The following is a 17588-nucleotide window of genomic DNA, read 5'->3' as shown; positions in this document are numbered from 1 at the left end:
TTTCCCATCAGATTGAGTGAAAACAAGGACAGATCCTAATCTCTGATCATTCAACATGTGGCATGTCCTTAACTGGTGTCCCTCTGTTTGAAATTTTAGGATGACACTTTGGCTATTCCTAACAAACTGCAGAACTTAGTGAAAAGTGTTCTTTATTTTGGAGATATAATCTTAAGAAGAACACAGTGTTATCCACTAGTGAGGCAACTTACAAAGAGGACTGTATAACAAAGCCAAAAAAACAACTAAAACATAAGAGAGTTCCTTCGGATGATTTCTACTAAAATATCCCAGCTACAATTTAATTTGAAAAGTAGCAAAAACTGTTTATATGATTATTCTCCCGATCATCTACATAATTATTAGCTATTCTTTTAGAACATTAGCTGCATTAGGAATTTCTGTAATAATAAACAAACTAAATCAGTATAGAGCTTCCTACACAAAGGTAACATTTCTTTGTACAGATAAGTATTAGAACTACATATTTCCCATATTCATTCAAACAACAGTATTTGATTCTGATCTGCATGATATCCACCCAATCAACAACAATAGCATAACATGGAGGACTTTTTAGGCTTGATAGGATATGCTATTTTGTGCATTAAATGGTTAGCCTATTCGATGAGTGAGAGCTACACAATATAAAAGGTAACTCAATCAATTTAAGATGATGAAATTATGAATATTTTGTTGAATCTTAAATGTCAAGATTCATTTCCAGTTTATGACTTCAGAAAAAATGTCCAAGATTAATTGCTAGAAGAATATTCATCTTGATGTATCAGACTTTTGGATTAGTTACTACAATGATACATACTGCTTAAACAGAAAATCAAATTCCAGTCTACGACTTGAAGTTGTATATGCATTCCAATTCCAGTCTGACCTAAATGGAAAGATTTATTGCCTCAACAATTGGTTGTCTTTTTCGCTTTAACACTCCCATTACATCTAAAAAAGACCTTCAGTTTGGCATGATGGGACCATTGACATATTGCCCAACATAAATAGTTTCTTGGAAATAGCTAACACAAATATGTAAATTCAAGCATTTCCCGATAACATGTTATGCAAATTTGCCAGAAATGCTTCTGGCTTGTGATTTGCGTAATTGTGAGTCTGAAGCACTTGTTTAATACAACTAGAAAAGATTTGAAGACAGTGACTAAACTTAGTGTAGATTCTTGAATATTTATGCATGGTACCTCAATTTCATATTTTTGATGTCTTTCATTCCTGCTTGGACCATCTGACTCTTCATTTCTGTATTCACTGTTCTCTTCTCGGTTTGCCTTCTCAAGCACCACAACAATCTTGGCACCTTCTTCTGGTATATAACCAAACACCTCGCAGATGAAACCGGATACTGTCTCATACTGATGACCCTAGTAATTAAAACAAACACAATGTAGTGAATATCAATTTTCACAAACGCTATAACCCTTTATTAAATCTCTCAAGAAACATTGACAAATCATATATATAACAGATATTTGGGATTTCTTAGAATAAATTTAGGTAAGGAAATTGTAACAGAAAATTCTAAGAGGAAAGATGCAAACTCATGAATAATTGAATTCTCAAAAGTAATTGGTGCTGAAATCAATAAGTTGTAATCTCATATGAGTGCACTACTCCCAACTCCCAAGGTTAATCTACAACCCAAACTGTACATCACAAAAACATGCATCATATCTGTCCTAGTAGGATTTGTGAAACAATGATTTCAACCGATTTGCAAGACTACGTAGGGCCAAATAAATACACAATTTAGCTGGCAGACAAATACAGGTTTTTGACATAGAGCCAACAGGTATTACCAACAGTTCAGCTGAGATGGCACTGGAACACATAGCATCCAACTGTTTTGGAAGGATGATCTTGGTTTGACACTATTTCTGAAAATCAATAGGTATTGTTGAGCCTCAATGTTAGCAGAATTATGCTTAATCAAACTCGACATACAAGTGGCCAGGGTAAAATAGATGGATTGAGCTTTGTCCACTCAAATTAATGAAGGTCGTAACAGTCACCACCAACCCTATATCCTATCAACAAAAAGATTCTTTATTTTACAATAATCAATCACATAATTTACAACTCAACAAGTCTTAAAGATTAACGAATATGCATCCTCTTAAAAGTCAATCACATGTATTTATTAAAAAATTAAAGTTGTCTCACTCTCACAAGTATGTAACAGAGTTAAACAAGACAATCTACCACAACTTCCTATACACATTCTTTGATAATCATGGAGATCTATGTGTCGCCAACTTCCTCTTGGTTCTATGACTCAAATGGCAGCCGCTGTATAGTTTTCTTATGTGCTTAAGTATCAACCAACATAAGCAACCACTTGATTGATGCTTTATCCCAAGTTTCCAACCACAACTATTACACCATGTTCCTTCATTTGCAAAACTTGTGGGCAAAAGATTATGATGCAATTTCATCATTAGACAACTTTGCGCAATTCCCAATCCATCCCTTATTGCATTGTGTACCCCTACAAATTGTACAGGTTACCAGGAAGGGGTAGAGTCTGTTTACTGTTTAGGAATTTTCTTGATACCCTTCTGCAATCAAAGGTTTCAAATACCGGTTGGACCGGTACATGTCAACTAATATTTTCTAGCTGATCAATTAATGGTACTGCACAATACTAGCTCGGTAACAAGTGATTGTTCTTTTATTATTTTTCAATCATATCAGGCAATACAGGTTGGAATACTGCCTGCTATAGCCGCACTATACTGTTTCATCAAGGTGTTGAAATTAAAATTGAACCAAGATTTTAAACCTTGCCTGTTATATTAGTGTATGCCATAAAAAATATTTCAATACCCTCTTGCAGAGACGACATCCCAAAGCAATCACTAGGGTGCTCTATAATGATGCTGCCTCCAAACAATCATTTTAGCTCCCTTCTGTTGCAAATATATTGAGAATAATTTTCTTGGGCATCATCTTCCTGCAAATGCATCTCTGGTTGCCACTCTCTGCAATACTACAATTCCCCTCCTAAAATGACAATGACCTCAAACAATTCTTTTGGGTACTCTACAGTAGCTGTCTCTTAATTTTTTAAGGTTCCCCGTTATTGCCACTTGGTCAGTTAATTTTCTGGGGCAACATCCTGCTGCAAATATATCTCCAGGTGCCACTCAATAGGCAATACTTTGACACCCACTAGCATCAAATTTATCGCATTCATTATTTCCCAACTGTTGCACCTCTCAATTCAGTTGCAGAAAACTTTTTCTGACAACCATCAATAACAATCTATGATGTTGAAATTCTTCATGGTAACACAAGTTGAAGAAGACTCATCTTACCAAGAGGCACATGAAGCATCTTTGGTTGGAGCATTTGGACAAGTTTGAGAAAGGCCAACAAACCACTGTACCGCACCACAAAATTCTTAGGAATCATCTGATTAGAGTGCTTCCCCTTTCACATAATAAGAACAGTTCAGTGCTTTTTTATTTACCTTCTTATAATTCTGAAGGATCTAGTAGAGGCCCAGACAATAACCTAATTTATCCTGGAGAAGAAATCACAGATGTTAAAAATTTCAGCTAGCTGTAAATATACAGCAAAGCCCCAGAGATGCAGCTAATAGACCCCTTCCATACTCTGTCAAGGACTATTCAGCTATTGGAGAGCATGCTAGAGGATAAATTAGTAGATCTAATAGCACCTCAATCTTCGACATAGTCAAACCTGATTCACCCACTACAGCACTTTTGCTTCAGGACAGCAAATAGATTGTACAACAAATTCTTGCCCATCTTGAAGCTCAAGGTGAACAGTCATTTCCTTATCTCTGACACTGTATAGATCATTAAGCTCAACAATGACAATTTTATTTCTACAACAACATTGGCATCCTTCCTCAACACATGAAAAAGGAAAGGATGACAAAGACCAAGAAAGTGATTTTGCAATATGGTTCGGACTTCTGACCCTCCAGTCTCCAACTTGGGGGTAAGTGCAATCAATGTGCTGTAAATTATTACAGACTGAAGAGAGCCCTTTCAATTCTCAACCAACCTCCTAGTTGAGTTAGAAAAAGAGAGATTTGATCAAGCATCCTCAACATCTCTTAGTGGTAATATATTTTATTTTATATTTCCTACTATTTTCAAACGTATTAATGTTAGTACTTCTAGTAGCTATTTTAGAAAATCAAAAGAGTCAAATTTGAATTTAAACCTATTTGATGTCTAAGGGTCCTAATATATTATTTGTTAGTCAAATGGTTTAGCTAATAGGAGTATATTTGTCAGTTCTACAGGTCTCTTTCGGTGGGATATTTGTGGCATGACCATATCATACAAAAACAAAGTTACATAAGACATCTTAATTGGCTATATAAATGAGCGGTGGTAAGCTTTTGAGTTATAAATGAACACAACAAAATTAGATTAATTTAGATTTTTAATATTTTTTTCCTCTCTTGTTCTATCTTAAATGGCCTCTTCTCCTCGTTGAATTGGAGAAAGCTAAATTAGTAGGGTTATATCCTATCACATTGACTGAAAACATGTGACTTTACCATGACTCGATATGTAACAACAATTTTTTTCTATCAAAGATTGACTAACTGAGAATCCTGTTATTTTCTAGAAAGGCAAGGCTAGTTCTCACATTAACAAATATTTTACCTATCAAAGCCATGAGCTACAAAGAGCCTTCAAACATCAAACAAGAGAAAGATATTGTCAATGTTATCATGGAAAATAAACTCAACTCAAAATGTATAGATTCATGCTCAAAACTCAAATGTTCACATAAGAACCATTGAGAAACAAATAAGAAAGTTAAATTTAGAAAGAGGAATGGTCTGAGTCTATGAGAACTGCAAGAACTAGCAGTAATGTCCCAACTATTTGAGTTTGTTTATATGGATTGGTTCCATGCCATTGACCAGTGTAAGACATCTCTACATAAATCAGAGCATCCAAGTCCCTCTACATCTTCTTGCACCAGTAATCTTAATTAAATAACATCTAATTACAACATCTGAAAGTTTTCCTTGAACGTGTCTGAATCATCTTGGATGATTATCTTTATTTTGTTCTCTCTCAATGCAACACCTAATTGCTATCAAACTAAATCAATTCTTATTATCTTTTTAATAACTCCAAAATCCACATTTGCCTCAATGTTCTCATATTAGCTACACAAAGTTTCATGTATGTTGTTTCTTAACCGTCTCAACACTATGCCCCATAAATTACAACTATCTTATTAAAATTTTCATTTAACCAGAAAAGAATAATCACAAAAAATTTCGTGCTCCTCTCCATTTTAACCATCAAGTTTTACTTAATGAACAATGAGTCAATATCTTCTTCTTGTTAATTATTAAAAAAATCAACTTTTACCAGTGATTTAAAAAGACGCTCGGGCGAGGCGAGGCCTGAGCGCTTCGCTTCACTTCCAGGCAGCACGCTTCAAAGAGGCGCCGCCTAGGCGCTCGCCCGAGCCCAAGCGCTTCGGGCGAACACCTGGGTTAAACCAGGCGACCGAACCAGGATTTTAGGCTTGGTTCAATCTCCGGTGGTTAGTTGGTTCAATCGAATCAACTAAAACCGATATCAGCTGTCGTTGCCCAACCCTAACCCTGCTCGTTGCCGCTGTCTCTCCAGCTCCCGCTGCTCGCCGCTCCTGTCGTCGCTCGCCGCTCCCACTACTGCTGCTGCTCGCTGCTCCCGTTGCCGCTGCCGCTACCTCCTTACACTCCCGCTCCTACTCCCGCTACCGCTTTCTCTTTTCTCAGTCAGCACCCCCTTATACTCCTCTTCCTTCTTCTCCTTCTGTATACTGTTAATAGTATACAGTATACTGTTAACAGTATATTAATAATAATATTTATATTTATTAGATTAATAATATATTATTTTTAATTTTAATACTATTAATTTTCTTAATTTAATAGCATATTTTTATTTAAAAATTTAAATAATTATATCTATTAATTATATGATATATTTTTATATTTTAGCGTCTCGCTTCGCTTGGGCGAACGCCTAGCGCCTCGGGCGTTTTTGGACCTTAGCGCCTTTTGACGCCTAGCGCTTTTTAGATCACTGACTTTTACTCACAGCAATTTCTTACCTATCCATCACAACCACACTATTTCTTTTCTTAATATTTCTAAAGTACAATCTATGTATTTAGTGTTAATCCTACTTAATCTAAGACCTTTTATTTCTATAATTTATCTTCATAACTCGAGTTTATTGCTAATCTCTACTAAAATTTCATTGATAAAAAAAATATGGTTAGTAGATTAACATATAAAATGCATGCCTATCATGTCTGAGTACAAAATTTGTCTATAACCAATGTCAACAACTAAGAACTTAAGGCAGAATCTTGATGCATGCTAGACACAATCTTTGTAATCCTAACATTAATGATGACTCACATAACTTTTACCATGGAAAAATAATTACTAGCTACTTTCTTTTCTATATCTCACCATAACAATTCTCTATAAACTCTATCTTAAGCTCTTTCTAAGTCAATTAAAAATCATACAAATTTTTTTATCTATATTTTTCTATTTTCTCAATAAATAAATAACATCTATGGTTGATTTTTTGGGCATAAAACCAAGCTAAGTCTATGGGTAAAGGAGGTAAAGAATTAAATAGTGGTTCATTAAATGAACATTCTTCTTTACATAAGCAAAATTGCTTTCAAGTTCACCAAGAGAGGGAAAGGAGAAAAAAGAGAAACCTCTGGCAGTTTGACATTCAGTTCTTCTGAAAGTTGATCAATTGATGTATTTGCATCAACATCAAATGTGCCATCCTCTTTCATTACAATATAACCAGTTTTCCTCTGAATCTCTTCCTGCAAAAAATGAAAACAAAAATGTGGACTGTCATATAGTTATTCAACACACAGAAAACCAAGTTATCAACCATGGGACTAGCTTTTTCAACTATTCTAAAACAAGCAACAGAATATAGGTAAATTAAAATATATCATAATAAGTGGATGTATTACTCGTCCTGTAAAAGGAAGGCCTTACCTGCACAAAAGCAAACTCTGAAAAAAAGAAAATGAGTAAGCAGTTTGTCAATGCAATAATACAAAATAGGTGTCATCAAACATTTTTTAATCACCATTAGTTACTCTTTCACAATAAAGAAGCCAAACAGTAGGACATATCTGCCACTAGAAAAAAAAAAAATTTTCATCTCCATTTTAAAGCACCAACCTTATGATTCATTCTTGCAAAAAAAAGCAGAGGACACTTTTACCTGCAGGACCTAGAAATATCTTTTTAGAACAACAAACTAAGAAGCTCTGGCACTGCAATTTTGAAGTTGTGGTCATATCGGATGCAAAAGATAATATTACATACAAAATACAAAACCGACTTGTCATATATAGTTATTTGTTGGGAAAAACTAGACACCTATAGTTTTGCAATGCTATCTCATTGTATGGAGTACATACAAGAAAGGTCAACCAGATAAGATGCGATGATGTGTATTAGATGGTTGTTGTATAATCTATCTGTAAGCTAACTCCAACTACAGCTTATATTTGCATCCAACTCATGAATTGATTATAAATAAAAATATTTTTTGCCTTATTAACTTTTAAAAATGAAACTTTTAATATTCTGAGATAGTTATAAACACAAAGTCATCTCACATGACAAGGCATTAAGGATTTTGAATTGTTATTAGGGTTGGATCTAGACAAGTCAGGGATGTATTGGGTTTGGACCAGAATATATTGTCTAGCCAAGTTATAGAGTTAGGGACTTAAGTTGGACACCAGTCATGCAGACCAGGATTCTAAGGGCCCTGGGCTCAGGTTGATTTGGGGTTGCCCAAATGCTTGATTCAGGTCCAATCCATATTGGGTTTGTGTTGGACTTTCCCAATCCATGCATCAAGGAAGTTCAGCTTGATGTAAATGCTCCTATGAACAGATTAACTCAGTAACACAAACTTTTGACTCCCTGGTTTGAGATACTACACCAAAGCTTTCATGGTTTTATCAATTTAAAGTTCCTTAATTTGAATTCATCAATACCATCCTTCCTTGATGCAACTTAGCCAAGCAAGTTAGCCATATACCAACCAGGCCCTATCAGATAAGAACTCTTCCTATGTCTCTTCACGCCATTTAGTACGGACAGAGAAAAGCAAACATTCCAGAAAATGCAGATACATTTGGGATGGACTTTCCCAGTTAGTTTTCTGGCATATTTAAGGAGGAGGTTTAGACTTTAGATTGTTCAATGGGGTGGTTAATGATCCTTTTATTGCCTTCAAAGGGGCAGTCACATGATTCTGTGGTATGAAGCATGTGATCCTTTCTGGGAAGCTTCTAATAATAGATGCTTTTGTTAAATTGTTTAAGAATCCTCACATCTTTTCCTTTTTTTTTCTCTTGCTTCCCATAATTTTGTCCTTTATCATCCTCTTATTGAAATATGCAAGAAAATTTAATGCCTATGCACAAAGCAATAATATGGGGTTGCTTATAGAGCATAATTGAAAAATGAGAAATTACTATGGAAGACACAATTATATAACCAACTTCTAGTTAAAGTCCATAGAAAGCCATTTCGCTAGGACCAGTACTACACAGGCAGTACATACCAGTCCAAGTGTGAATTGGTACACAAACTGTCATTGTTTTGAGTGGTCACATTCGTAAGCCCTTTTTGCCGCAAACAGGCATGAGCTCTCTACGCCCTTGAGCTGCCTAGATACACTTCCTCCTCTCCTCTTCTCTTCCTCTTCCTCCACTGCCTCCCCTCCTTCCTCTTCCGCTGCCACTTCCTTTTCTTCCTTTCTCCTCCTCTCCTCCTCTTCCTCTTGCTTTCTCCTCTTCCTCGACTACCTCTTCCTTCTTCTTCCTCCTTTTTTCCACTGCCCCTTCCTCTTCTCCTTCTTCCTTTTTTCCACTGCCCCTTCCTCTTCTCCTTCTTCCTATTTGAGTCACCAGTACATACTAGTATGCCATGTGTCAGTACATCAGTACTGACCAGTGCTTACTGGTCCAGCCTACCCAAATCGGCATTCCCTGCTAAAATCAAGCTTCTAAAGTTGGTCCAGAGTTTCTACTATGTTCTCTATTACAAAACTTTATGCATATATGATCATATATACAATTTGAATTGCATAGTTGCAATATCAAATAAATAAATAACTAAAAGAAGAGAAAACAATAAGGGCAAATTCCTAGAAAAAGCCCCTAAGTTTAGGAATTTCTAGTAGAGCGCCCTAACTTTGAAAAATTCTTAGATAGCCCTTTTTTTTTTCAAAATGGTCATCCTACCCACATCAACCACTGCCCTTCTCTCACCGACCACCCTGCTTATCACCCTCCCTTGGTCATCTAGGCCTCCGCACGCGTAGGGTTGGCCCCGCCGACCTGTCACGAACAAACTTCTAAACAGGGTGTTTGATGTAATGCTTATGTATGTCCGTGTCTTTTGGTATGTTCATGCATTGTACAGCATGTAGGGGGACGGCCGAAGGCTTGATAGTCCCATTTTAGTTGGGTCGGTGGCCGCTTTAGGCTTGTAAATAAAGGTTGTGTCATGTGGACACGTGTGAGAGATTTTCGGTCTGTAATGGACCATTTTACCCTTTGTTGTGCAACTGTTCAGAGCTTGTAAAGTCTATTTGTAATTTGCATTGTCTATAAAGTGTTTTTCGGAGATGTTTGCTTGTGGATCCCGAGAGAGGCCTTTTCTCTGTCCTGTTCTCTCTTTTGTGGGACCTAAGGGACCATGGGAGGCTTCGGGGAGACTGACCTTTGCGGAAGGACACGAAAGGGTGCCGCACGACTTAGGCAAAACCAGCTAAGTCCGTGACAGATGGTATCAGAGCGGGACAAGCACTCATAGAAACACTTAGCATGCAAACGTGGGGGACCTAGCGGGGCTGCGTTGAGGGCAGTCAGCACACGCGCGACCGTTTGGGGGAAAACGGGCATGAAGATGTAGGGAAGAGGAGTCGCTCAGAGGAGCGGACATCTGAGATTGGCATTCAGAGAAATGGCCAACCCTTCGCGCAAGAGGCACCACGAGAACAGACAAGCTTGGAAGAATGTGAAGCGCACAAAGATTGGGATGGTTGAGTTTGAGCTACGGCTCAACGTTGACAACTATACTTGATGGTGCTCAAGGCAAGCGAGGCGCTTGGTAAAGGATGAGACCATCCAAGGTGGAATGAGTTGCTCAACGACCAAAAGAGTTATGCAAAGCTCACAGAGGTGAGGGGAATTGCTAGCTCGAAGAATTTGGTACTCATACATGGGCTTGTATGCGGACGACGGAATGTTCGTGGCCATCCCAAGGCGATCGAAACTCGGCACCATGGAGCATTGAAACTTTCTCTTCGGCATGCAAAGGATACGTCCGTAGGAGGCTGAATGGTGCAACTAGTTCAGCATGTTGCTAGGCCTTAAGGGGTGCAGCGGGGGTTGTATTGACGTGGAGTCGCAATCTAGCAAGTGTGTTTGCAGGAGGCAGAACAATGCACAGTTTGTTCAGCAGATCGGAGTAGTCCAAGGGGATGGTGGTCTCCGAAACGAAGAGAGATGTTGCTCCAATGGGACAGTTATCGAGGAGGGATAAGTCCCGGCTCTCCAGAGGGAGAATCATGTGGGACGGACCTCACAAGTTGAGGAGTACCTCAACAAACAACAACTCCACGAAGCTCAATGGGCTGAGCAAGCGGCGAGGAGTCGTCGCATGATCTCGCTTGAGAGAATGCATTGGTGGATGCATTGCGAGATCAAGTGGGGGAGTGACCCAAGGCAACACAAATGAAGGCACACTTGGAGTCGATACGGAGATCGGACTCAAGGGAGGGCTGACCCGTGAAATGGTGGGCGCGAGGGCCACCATCAACTCAATGCAAAAACGAGGAGCGGAGCAACTTGGGTGTAACTTGGCGAAGTATCCAAGCCGCATGAAGGAAGCCAGCATAGAAGATGGAACATGGAGCAGAGGCATTGTGCTTTCCTTGGACATAGGTCAAGGACATGAACTCTTGCAGAGGCAAGAGCAGGATCATGTTGTTCCATGGGTCATTCATTCTGACGGAGCGGACTCATCTTGCACGGTGCCAAAGACGAAGGGAGCTTCTGGGCACATGCACTTTATCTCGGAGGAGCATTTGATGGAGGAACTAAGGCGACTCAATTTGCGGAGGCAAAGTTGGGATCAGAAGGCCTTAGCACGGGGCAAGAGGACGCAGAGGCGGGTACTCTTGAAGAATATACCACAGTGTTGTCATTCAAGTTGCTATGAAGGAGGCGGTGTGCAGCGAAGATTGTGCTGGTAGGGGCAGAGGCCCAGGATCGAGACAATGGTGCACAAATTACAGTGAAGTCGGTGGACTTCGGGAGCTACTAGCGACGGACTGTCCTAGAGCGGTGCTTCATCTAGGTGTGACCCAAGAGTGGGTGGATGAAGGTCGATTGCCAAAGGAGCGAACAAAATCGAAGGTAGAGGAGACCATGCGATGTATTGGCAGAGGCCACACATGGAGGGTTCACAATTCGAGTTTTTCCACAAGGATCAGAATGCAATAGAGATGTCATCAGGAGGCGACATGGTGCAGCGGATCGTGGTGGAACAGTTCGTGGCAATGCGATTCACACAACCTAGCCCCGTGAGGGACTAGATCATACGGAGGTATGATCGGGAGCTACTGGAAGCTCCACTTCGGTGAACAACACGACGGCGAGAAGTGCTATGGATTCAAGGAGTGAAGGCCATGGTACCGCAGAGGCGGGTCTTCCGTGCGTGCATCAAATTTTGCATCGGATGAAAGCCTTGGTCATCAGCATATGGGGGCTGTGTTCCACCGAGGGAAAAGTTCGAATGCAAGTACCAGTGAGTCCCATGGGAGGGACTTGATCATACAGCGGTATGATCGAAGCAGTTGGAGAGTTGGACTGCTCCAGAGCTCATATTCGCTTAAGGGAGCCCGACAAGTCAGAGGACAAGGTCGAGTAAGCGAACGTTACTACCAAGGAAGCTAAGGAGAACAGAATCAGTGCAACCCCTACAACTTGATGGCAAAGGCCGTGCATGGGAGTTGCAGTCTGTCTTTCCATCGACAAAAGGGGGCTGCTTGGAGAACACAGAGGTGTTGAAGCACGGGGTCGAAAGGGGCGAGGAAGCGACGACGAGTCCAGAGGGACTTAGCTACCCAAAATCAAGCATCAGATAGAATGAAGGTGGACTTGGAGGAGTACCACAGAGGCATATCTACTGATTGTGAAGAAAAGGGATGCAGATGCGAGGCGACGGATAGTAGTGCCATAGGCATGGCAGCGCCATGGTACCGCAGAGGCGGGACTTCCGTGAAAGTCATTGATCCCTTGCTCTCATGGAGGGAGAACGCTTGGTCGTAAAAGGGGCCGAGGAGGTGGAGCATGCAGAGGCAAACTCCAAGTACCGTGACAAGGCTGAAGGGCAGAGGCCAAGGAACTTCGTAAGACCGGTGTCAATGAGTTTCTCATCAAGATAGCCGAAAGTGAAGGACTTCGGGTCATGCAAGAGTGCACGACCAAGGAACGAAGTAGTCAGTACGCGGTGCTGTACCTTCGCTACTCAGGGGAGTAGGCGACAGGGTTGATGGAGAAGACGGTACAATCCCAGAGGCGACCAAATCTATTAGAGAATTACTCCAAGTTGGGGTGAAAACTTCCTGCATTCCAGAAGTTCAATGGCATTGAGAAGGTGAATCACAGTAGCTAACTCAACGCAAGGAGTGCAAACACTTCAAGTGCTTCAGAAGTGTGAGCAAAGAGCCGACGAAGGCCAGTAACCAGCTCGATGCATGGAGTACAACCTCGAGGAAGCGGGCGAAGTCAAGTAAACTTTGCCTTCTCAACCCTTAAGAGAATGGGCGAAACTGAGTACCCCAATTCTCTTATCTATCCAGCAGAGGAGCTTTGCAAAAGTTCAAAGACCCTTCGAAGATAATGGAAGACAATAGTTGTCAAATCCTCACCAATGGTGATCAGTGTTACTGAGAGTAGATTGTCCGCTTCATTTCCCAACGAAATGCCAATCGAAAGCGGAAGTGATGCGAACCTACTTGGATGTGACAACTAAGTAAAAGAAGAGTCAATGAGCAAATTTTGTGGAGGAACGACCCAAATCTTCAGAAGTTTGCGAGACGATGCTCGTTAAAAGCTTCAACAAGCATCCACCCAGTTCAAGCAGCATGAGGCATTTGAGAGACTGGCGCAGTAAGGATGGTCTTTTCCTTCATTTGAAGGATCCGCAGGAATCAACAAGGATCAACACAACTCAGCCAACCCCACACCGGAGTCAGAGTCATTGGTGAGTTGAAGCAGCATAGCGGATCAAAAGGTTCAACTACTCGAAAACAACAGTGGAGAGCAATTGGGAGCCAAGGAACGCATTGCAGCTGGAGCAGAAGATTGAAGACTCAGTAGAGGCAAGGAGTTGCAGTGTCGACAAAGGCTTCGACGAGGACGTCGAAGGAATAAGTGGGGGAGAATGTCACGGACAAACTTCTAAACAAGGTGTTTGATGTAATGCTTATGTATGTCCGTGTCTTTTGGTATGTTCATGCATTGTACAGCATGTAGGGGGACGACCGAAGGCTTGATAGTCCCATTTTAGTTGGGTCGGTGGCCGCTTTAGGCTTGTAAATAAAGGTTGTGTCATGTGGACACGTGTGAGAGATTTTCGATCTGTAATGGACCATTTTACCCTTTGTTGTGCAACTGTTCAGAGCTTGTAAAGTCTATTTGTAATTTGCATTGTCTATAAAGTGTTTTTCGGAGATGTTTGCTTGTGGATCCCGAGTGAGGCCTTTTCTCTGTCCTGTTCTCTCTTTTGTGGGACCTAAGGGACCATGGGAGGCTTCGGGGAGGCTGACCTTTGCGGACGGACACACAAGGGTGCCGCACGACTTAGGCAAAACCAGCTAAGTCCGTGACAGACCGTCCTCCTTTGCGAGTGGGCTAGCCCTACCGGTCGCCCCTCTCCCCTCCCTTGACTGCCTACGTATTCGTGCTTGCGTGGGCTAGCCCCGTCAACTGTCCCCCTCTGCGTGCAGGCTGACCCTGCTGGATGCCCCCTTCCCCTCCCCTCCCCTAGTCGCTTGCACCTTCTTGCGCATGTGGGCTGGCCCCGTTTGTCACCCTAGTCTCCTCCCCTAGCCTCCTGCACCTCCACTCGGGGGCTGGCCCCACTAATCGCCTCCCTCAGTGAGCACGATGCCCCTGGGTCCAACGAGGGAGCAGGGGCAATGGTAGAGGCGGCACAAGGAGGAGGTTTCTGGCGATAGCAGGGGTAAAACAATCATTTCACGTGACCAGGGGCACTATCTAAGAATTTTTCAAAGTTGAGTCGCTCTGCAGGAAATTCCCAAACTTATAGGCTTTTTCCGAGAATTCGCCCAAAAGATAAAACAAAAGGGCATTGAAGAAGACAATTGTCAGCTATAATTAGAGAAAGAAAATATCTTCATATAGTTTTCTTACTTTGGAGTCATTTTCATCGAAGATTTCACCAACAATTTCTTCAACAACATCTTCCAGAGTAACGATCTGTTGCACAACCAAAGATTATAATGGTCAAACCGTAAATAACAAAGAGAGAAACAAAATCCTCTTAAACTTGAAATCCATAAAGTATGGATATGCTGGAATTATATACCATATTAGCTTCAAGTTAGATTTTATTAGAAAATATTACTGGGATATCTTTCATACAGATTTCAAAACTGATTGTTCAGAACATTAAATCCTACACCAGTAAAACTTTCAGCCAGATTGCAATGATTCAACAACAATTTGTCTGTGTTTATGTGTGCCATTTGCATAAAATTCTATCAGAATTAAATTTGAGATATGTGCACTAAATGGCAAGGAGTATCAGGTCTAATTAATAGATGACTAGCACTACCATATGAACACTAAGTCTTTCCTGCCAACAAAATCCTATAGACATCACCACACCATGGTATCTAAACTTTTAAAATATAGAGCTCAACTTAAAAGTGCAAATAACGAACGATTATGTTTTGAAAGCAGTGTAACAATGTAACAAGACAATAAGTTCAACTGGAAGCATATAATAAGAATAAGTAATACTAGCAATGGCCATCTAAACAATTAAAATAAAAAAATTGAAGCTACAGATGGCACTAACAAAATATTTCATGGAAACAATGCTATAAATAATCAATATAATGACATATTAATAGAAATTGAACTAAAAACAAGTGGCTCTACTTCATATAACTTTAACATCTTCAATTAGTTTGCACTGACTAGGCTAGAAAAACTAAAGCATTTATGTTTAGGAAAATGCCTGCTTGCACAATTCACATGACAATCACCATTAGAAGAGCTCCTTTGCAATCAGCTCTTTTTTTGCAACTCTAAGAAAACATGAAGATCAACTAACTAGAACTGTGGGAAAAAAGATGACACAAAAATGTTGCATGAGACTGTTGATAAAATAGGAACCAGAAAAAAGGCAATACAATTAGGAACCCAATGCTACAAATATAAAAGAACACTTTAGAGTAGAATGAGATTGCATGAAGCATTAACATACACCAACAGTTCCCCCATATTCGTTCAGAACTACAGCCATGTGAACTTTCCTAATGCGGAACTCTCTCAGCAGGCTCCATACAAACATTGAATCTGCACTATCAATATAACTTAAATTAACAACTGGAAAGAATAACCTATTATCATTAAATAAATGTTTAAAGAACAATAATATTTATGAATCTTGGAAGTACTAATAGCTACTATGCATTACCAATCACAAATTAAAATGCTTGTCTGATTGGTAGGTACTGATGATTTTAACAGTGCACCAAGCAACGGTGACAGACTATATGGCTTGGTATTGCTCAGTATACTGCCCATTTTATTTTATTCAGCGATATTGGGTAGGATATGTTATCACATTTTCACAAACAAGTCTGTACACAAAGTATTCGATGTAATGTTTTGTGTATCCATGTCTTTCGGATTTATTAATGCTTTGCACAACATGTAGAGAGTTTACAGTTGGCTTTTGTGGTCGTTTCTGGTCTGTACACGCAGGTTGTGTACGATCATCGCGTAGAGGCAAAACTGTCCAAAAATAAGCCATCCAAACAGTCATTTTAGATGATTTCTGGGTGTGCAGAATAGTGCAAAATGTTAACCATTTCAGCACCCTAGAGGTGGGCACAAGACTGGATGGGGCCTTTGGGGTATTGTCTAGGGTTGATTCACTGCCTTATTCCGTATTAGTGTGATGTGGGCACTTGTGGAAACTTTTGGCCATGGTGGACTATCTTGGACCCTTTGTCACGCGATTATTCAAAGCTTGTGAAATCTATTTTTGTATTTTGAATTGTCTACCAAGTGTTTGCTGAAATGTTTGCTTGTGGGATCCCAAGTATAACGCTTCTTCTAACATGTCTTCTCTTTTGTAGATCCTTAGGGGACCTTACGAGGTTACAGAGAGACTGACCCTCTGAAGACGAACATGTAAGGGTACTGCATAACTTAGACAAATTCAATTAGTCCGTGACAACATGATGGTATATAAAAAATAGTTACCAATGTCGCTATTTATGATAATTTAATGTACTAATTTTGTATTACCAGGAACAAAGTATGTTGGCTTGTGAGCAATCTCCTTTACAGTGGATTCTTGCAGCTTGTCAACCTTCAAAAGCAAAGAAAAGTACTTAAAGCAATGGATTAGTTGGAAGTTTAGCTCAATGATGACACAACAATTGATAAAATAAATCTTGACTCTAACCTTTTCAACATATTCCAGCATGTCCATTGCATATGCAATGCCCACAATATTATCTATACGCTCCTCAAAAACAGGTACCCTAATATCATACAAATAGAAGTATAACACAAGCTCAGAATTTTGGGTGATTTACAAATGAATTAGTTGCACAACATCACTTACATGTTCAACGTACCTAGAGTATTGATGTGTCTCCCATTGCTTTTGAAAATCAATAAGCTTCGCACTTGCATCTATTGCAACTACATCAATTAGAGGTGTCATTACCTCTTTGACATGTGTGTCTTTTATCTCTAAGACATTTTCAATCATATCCTGTTAATTAATTTTACATAAAGCATGTCAGATGCTGATTCCTTTGTAAACATGAACATATAGTTCATAAAACAATACTGAACAAGCACATGAAGAGAATGAAACCATATAATTTATATGCATTCGATTTATAAAAACAAAAAATAAACTAAAACTTCCAACCCCTGTTCAATAGAACATCAATAACATTATTAGAGAATATAATTTATTGTTAGATGCTGGATTCTCTCTACCAATCCTTGGACCAGTGCACTTCTAATCCAAGTGTAACTCAACTTGTCATTCGTTTAAGACCATATAAACATCTAAACTAGGATTGACCAACCCACAGTGGAACTATGCTAGAACAGATTAGTATAGTAGGGAACTGTGCAGTGATTTAAAAAGGCGCTCGGGCGCTCGCTTAGGGGCTCGGGCGAGGCGAGGCCTGAGCGCCTCGCTAATC

The 17588-nt window shown here is 40.0% G+C and overlaps 1 protein-coding gene across 4 annotated transcripts in view; it reads right to left on the bottom strand.

Moving 5' to 3' along the window:
• LOC103980172 (DUF21 domain-containing protein At1g55930, chloroplastic) overlaps nucleotides 1–17588 on the bottom strand; it is a 28938-nt gene that overhangs the window by 3240 nt on the left and 8110 nt on the right. For 3 of the 4 annotated variants that reach the window (XM_009396473.3, XM_009396474.3, XM_065148899.1), the window contains 7 exons: nucleotides 17004–17143; nucleotides 16829–16907; nucleotides 16669–16732; nucleotides 15617–15708; nucleotides 14536–14601; nucleotides 6760–6876; nucleotides 1212–1391 (listed from right to left, as the gene is read on the bottom strand). In XM_009396473.3, the coding sequence (XP_009394748.2) occupies nucleotides 1212–1391; nucleotides 6760–6876; nucleotides 14536–14601; nucleotides 15617–15708; nucleotides 16669–16732; nucleotides 16829–16907; nucleotides 17004–17143 (738 nt within the window). The remainder of the gene's footprint in view (nucleotides 1–1211; nucleotides 1392–6759; nucleotides 6877–14535; nucleotides 14602–15616; nucleotides 15709–16668; nucleotides 16733–16828; nucleotides 16908–17003; nucleotides 17144–17588) is intronic. The other variant, XM_018825494.2, reaches the window with a different exon arrangement.

The sequence above is a fragment of the Musa acuminata genome, chromosome BXJ3-4 (assembly GCF_036884655.1).
Source record: "Musa acuminata AAA Group cultivar baxijiao chromosome BXJ3-4, Cavendish_Baxijiao_AAA, whole genome shotgun sequence".
NCBI lineage: Eukaryota > Viridiplantae > Streptophyta > Magnoliopsida > Zingiberales > Musaceae > Musa > Musa acuminata.
Note: the sequence above shows the minus strand (reverse complement) of the source record. Positions and strands in the feature narration are given on the sequence as shown.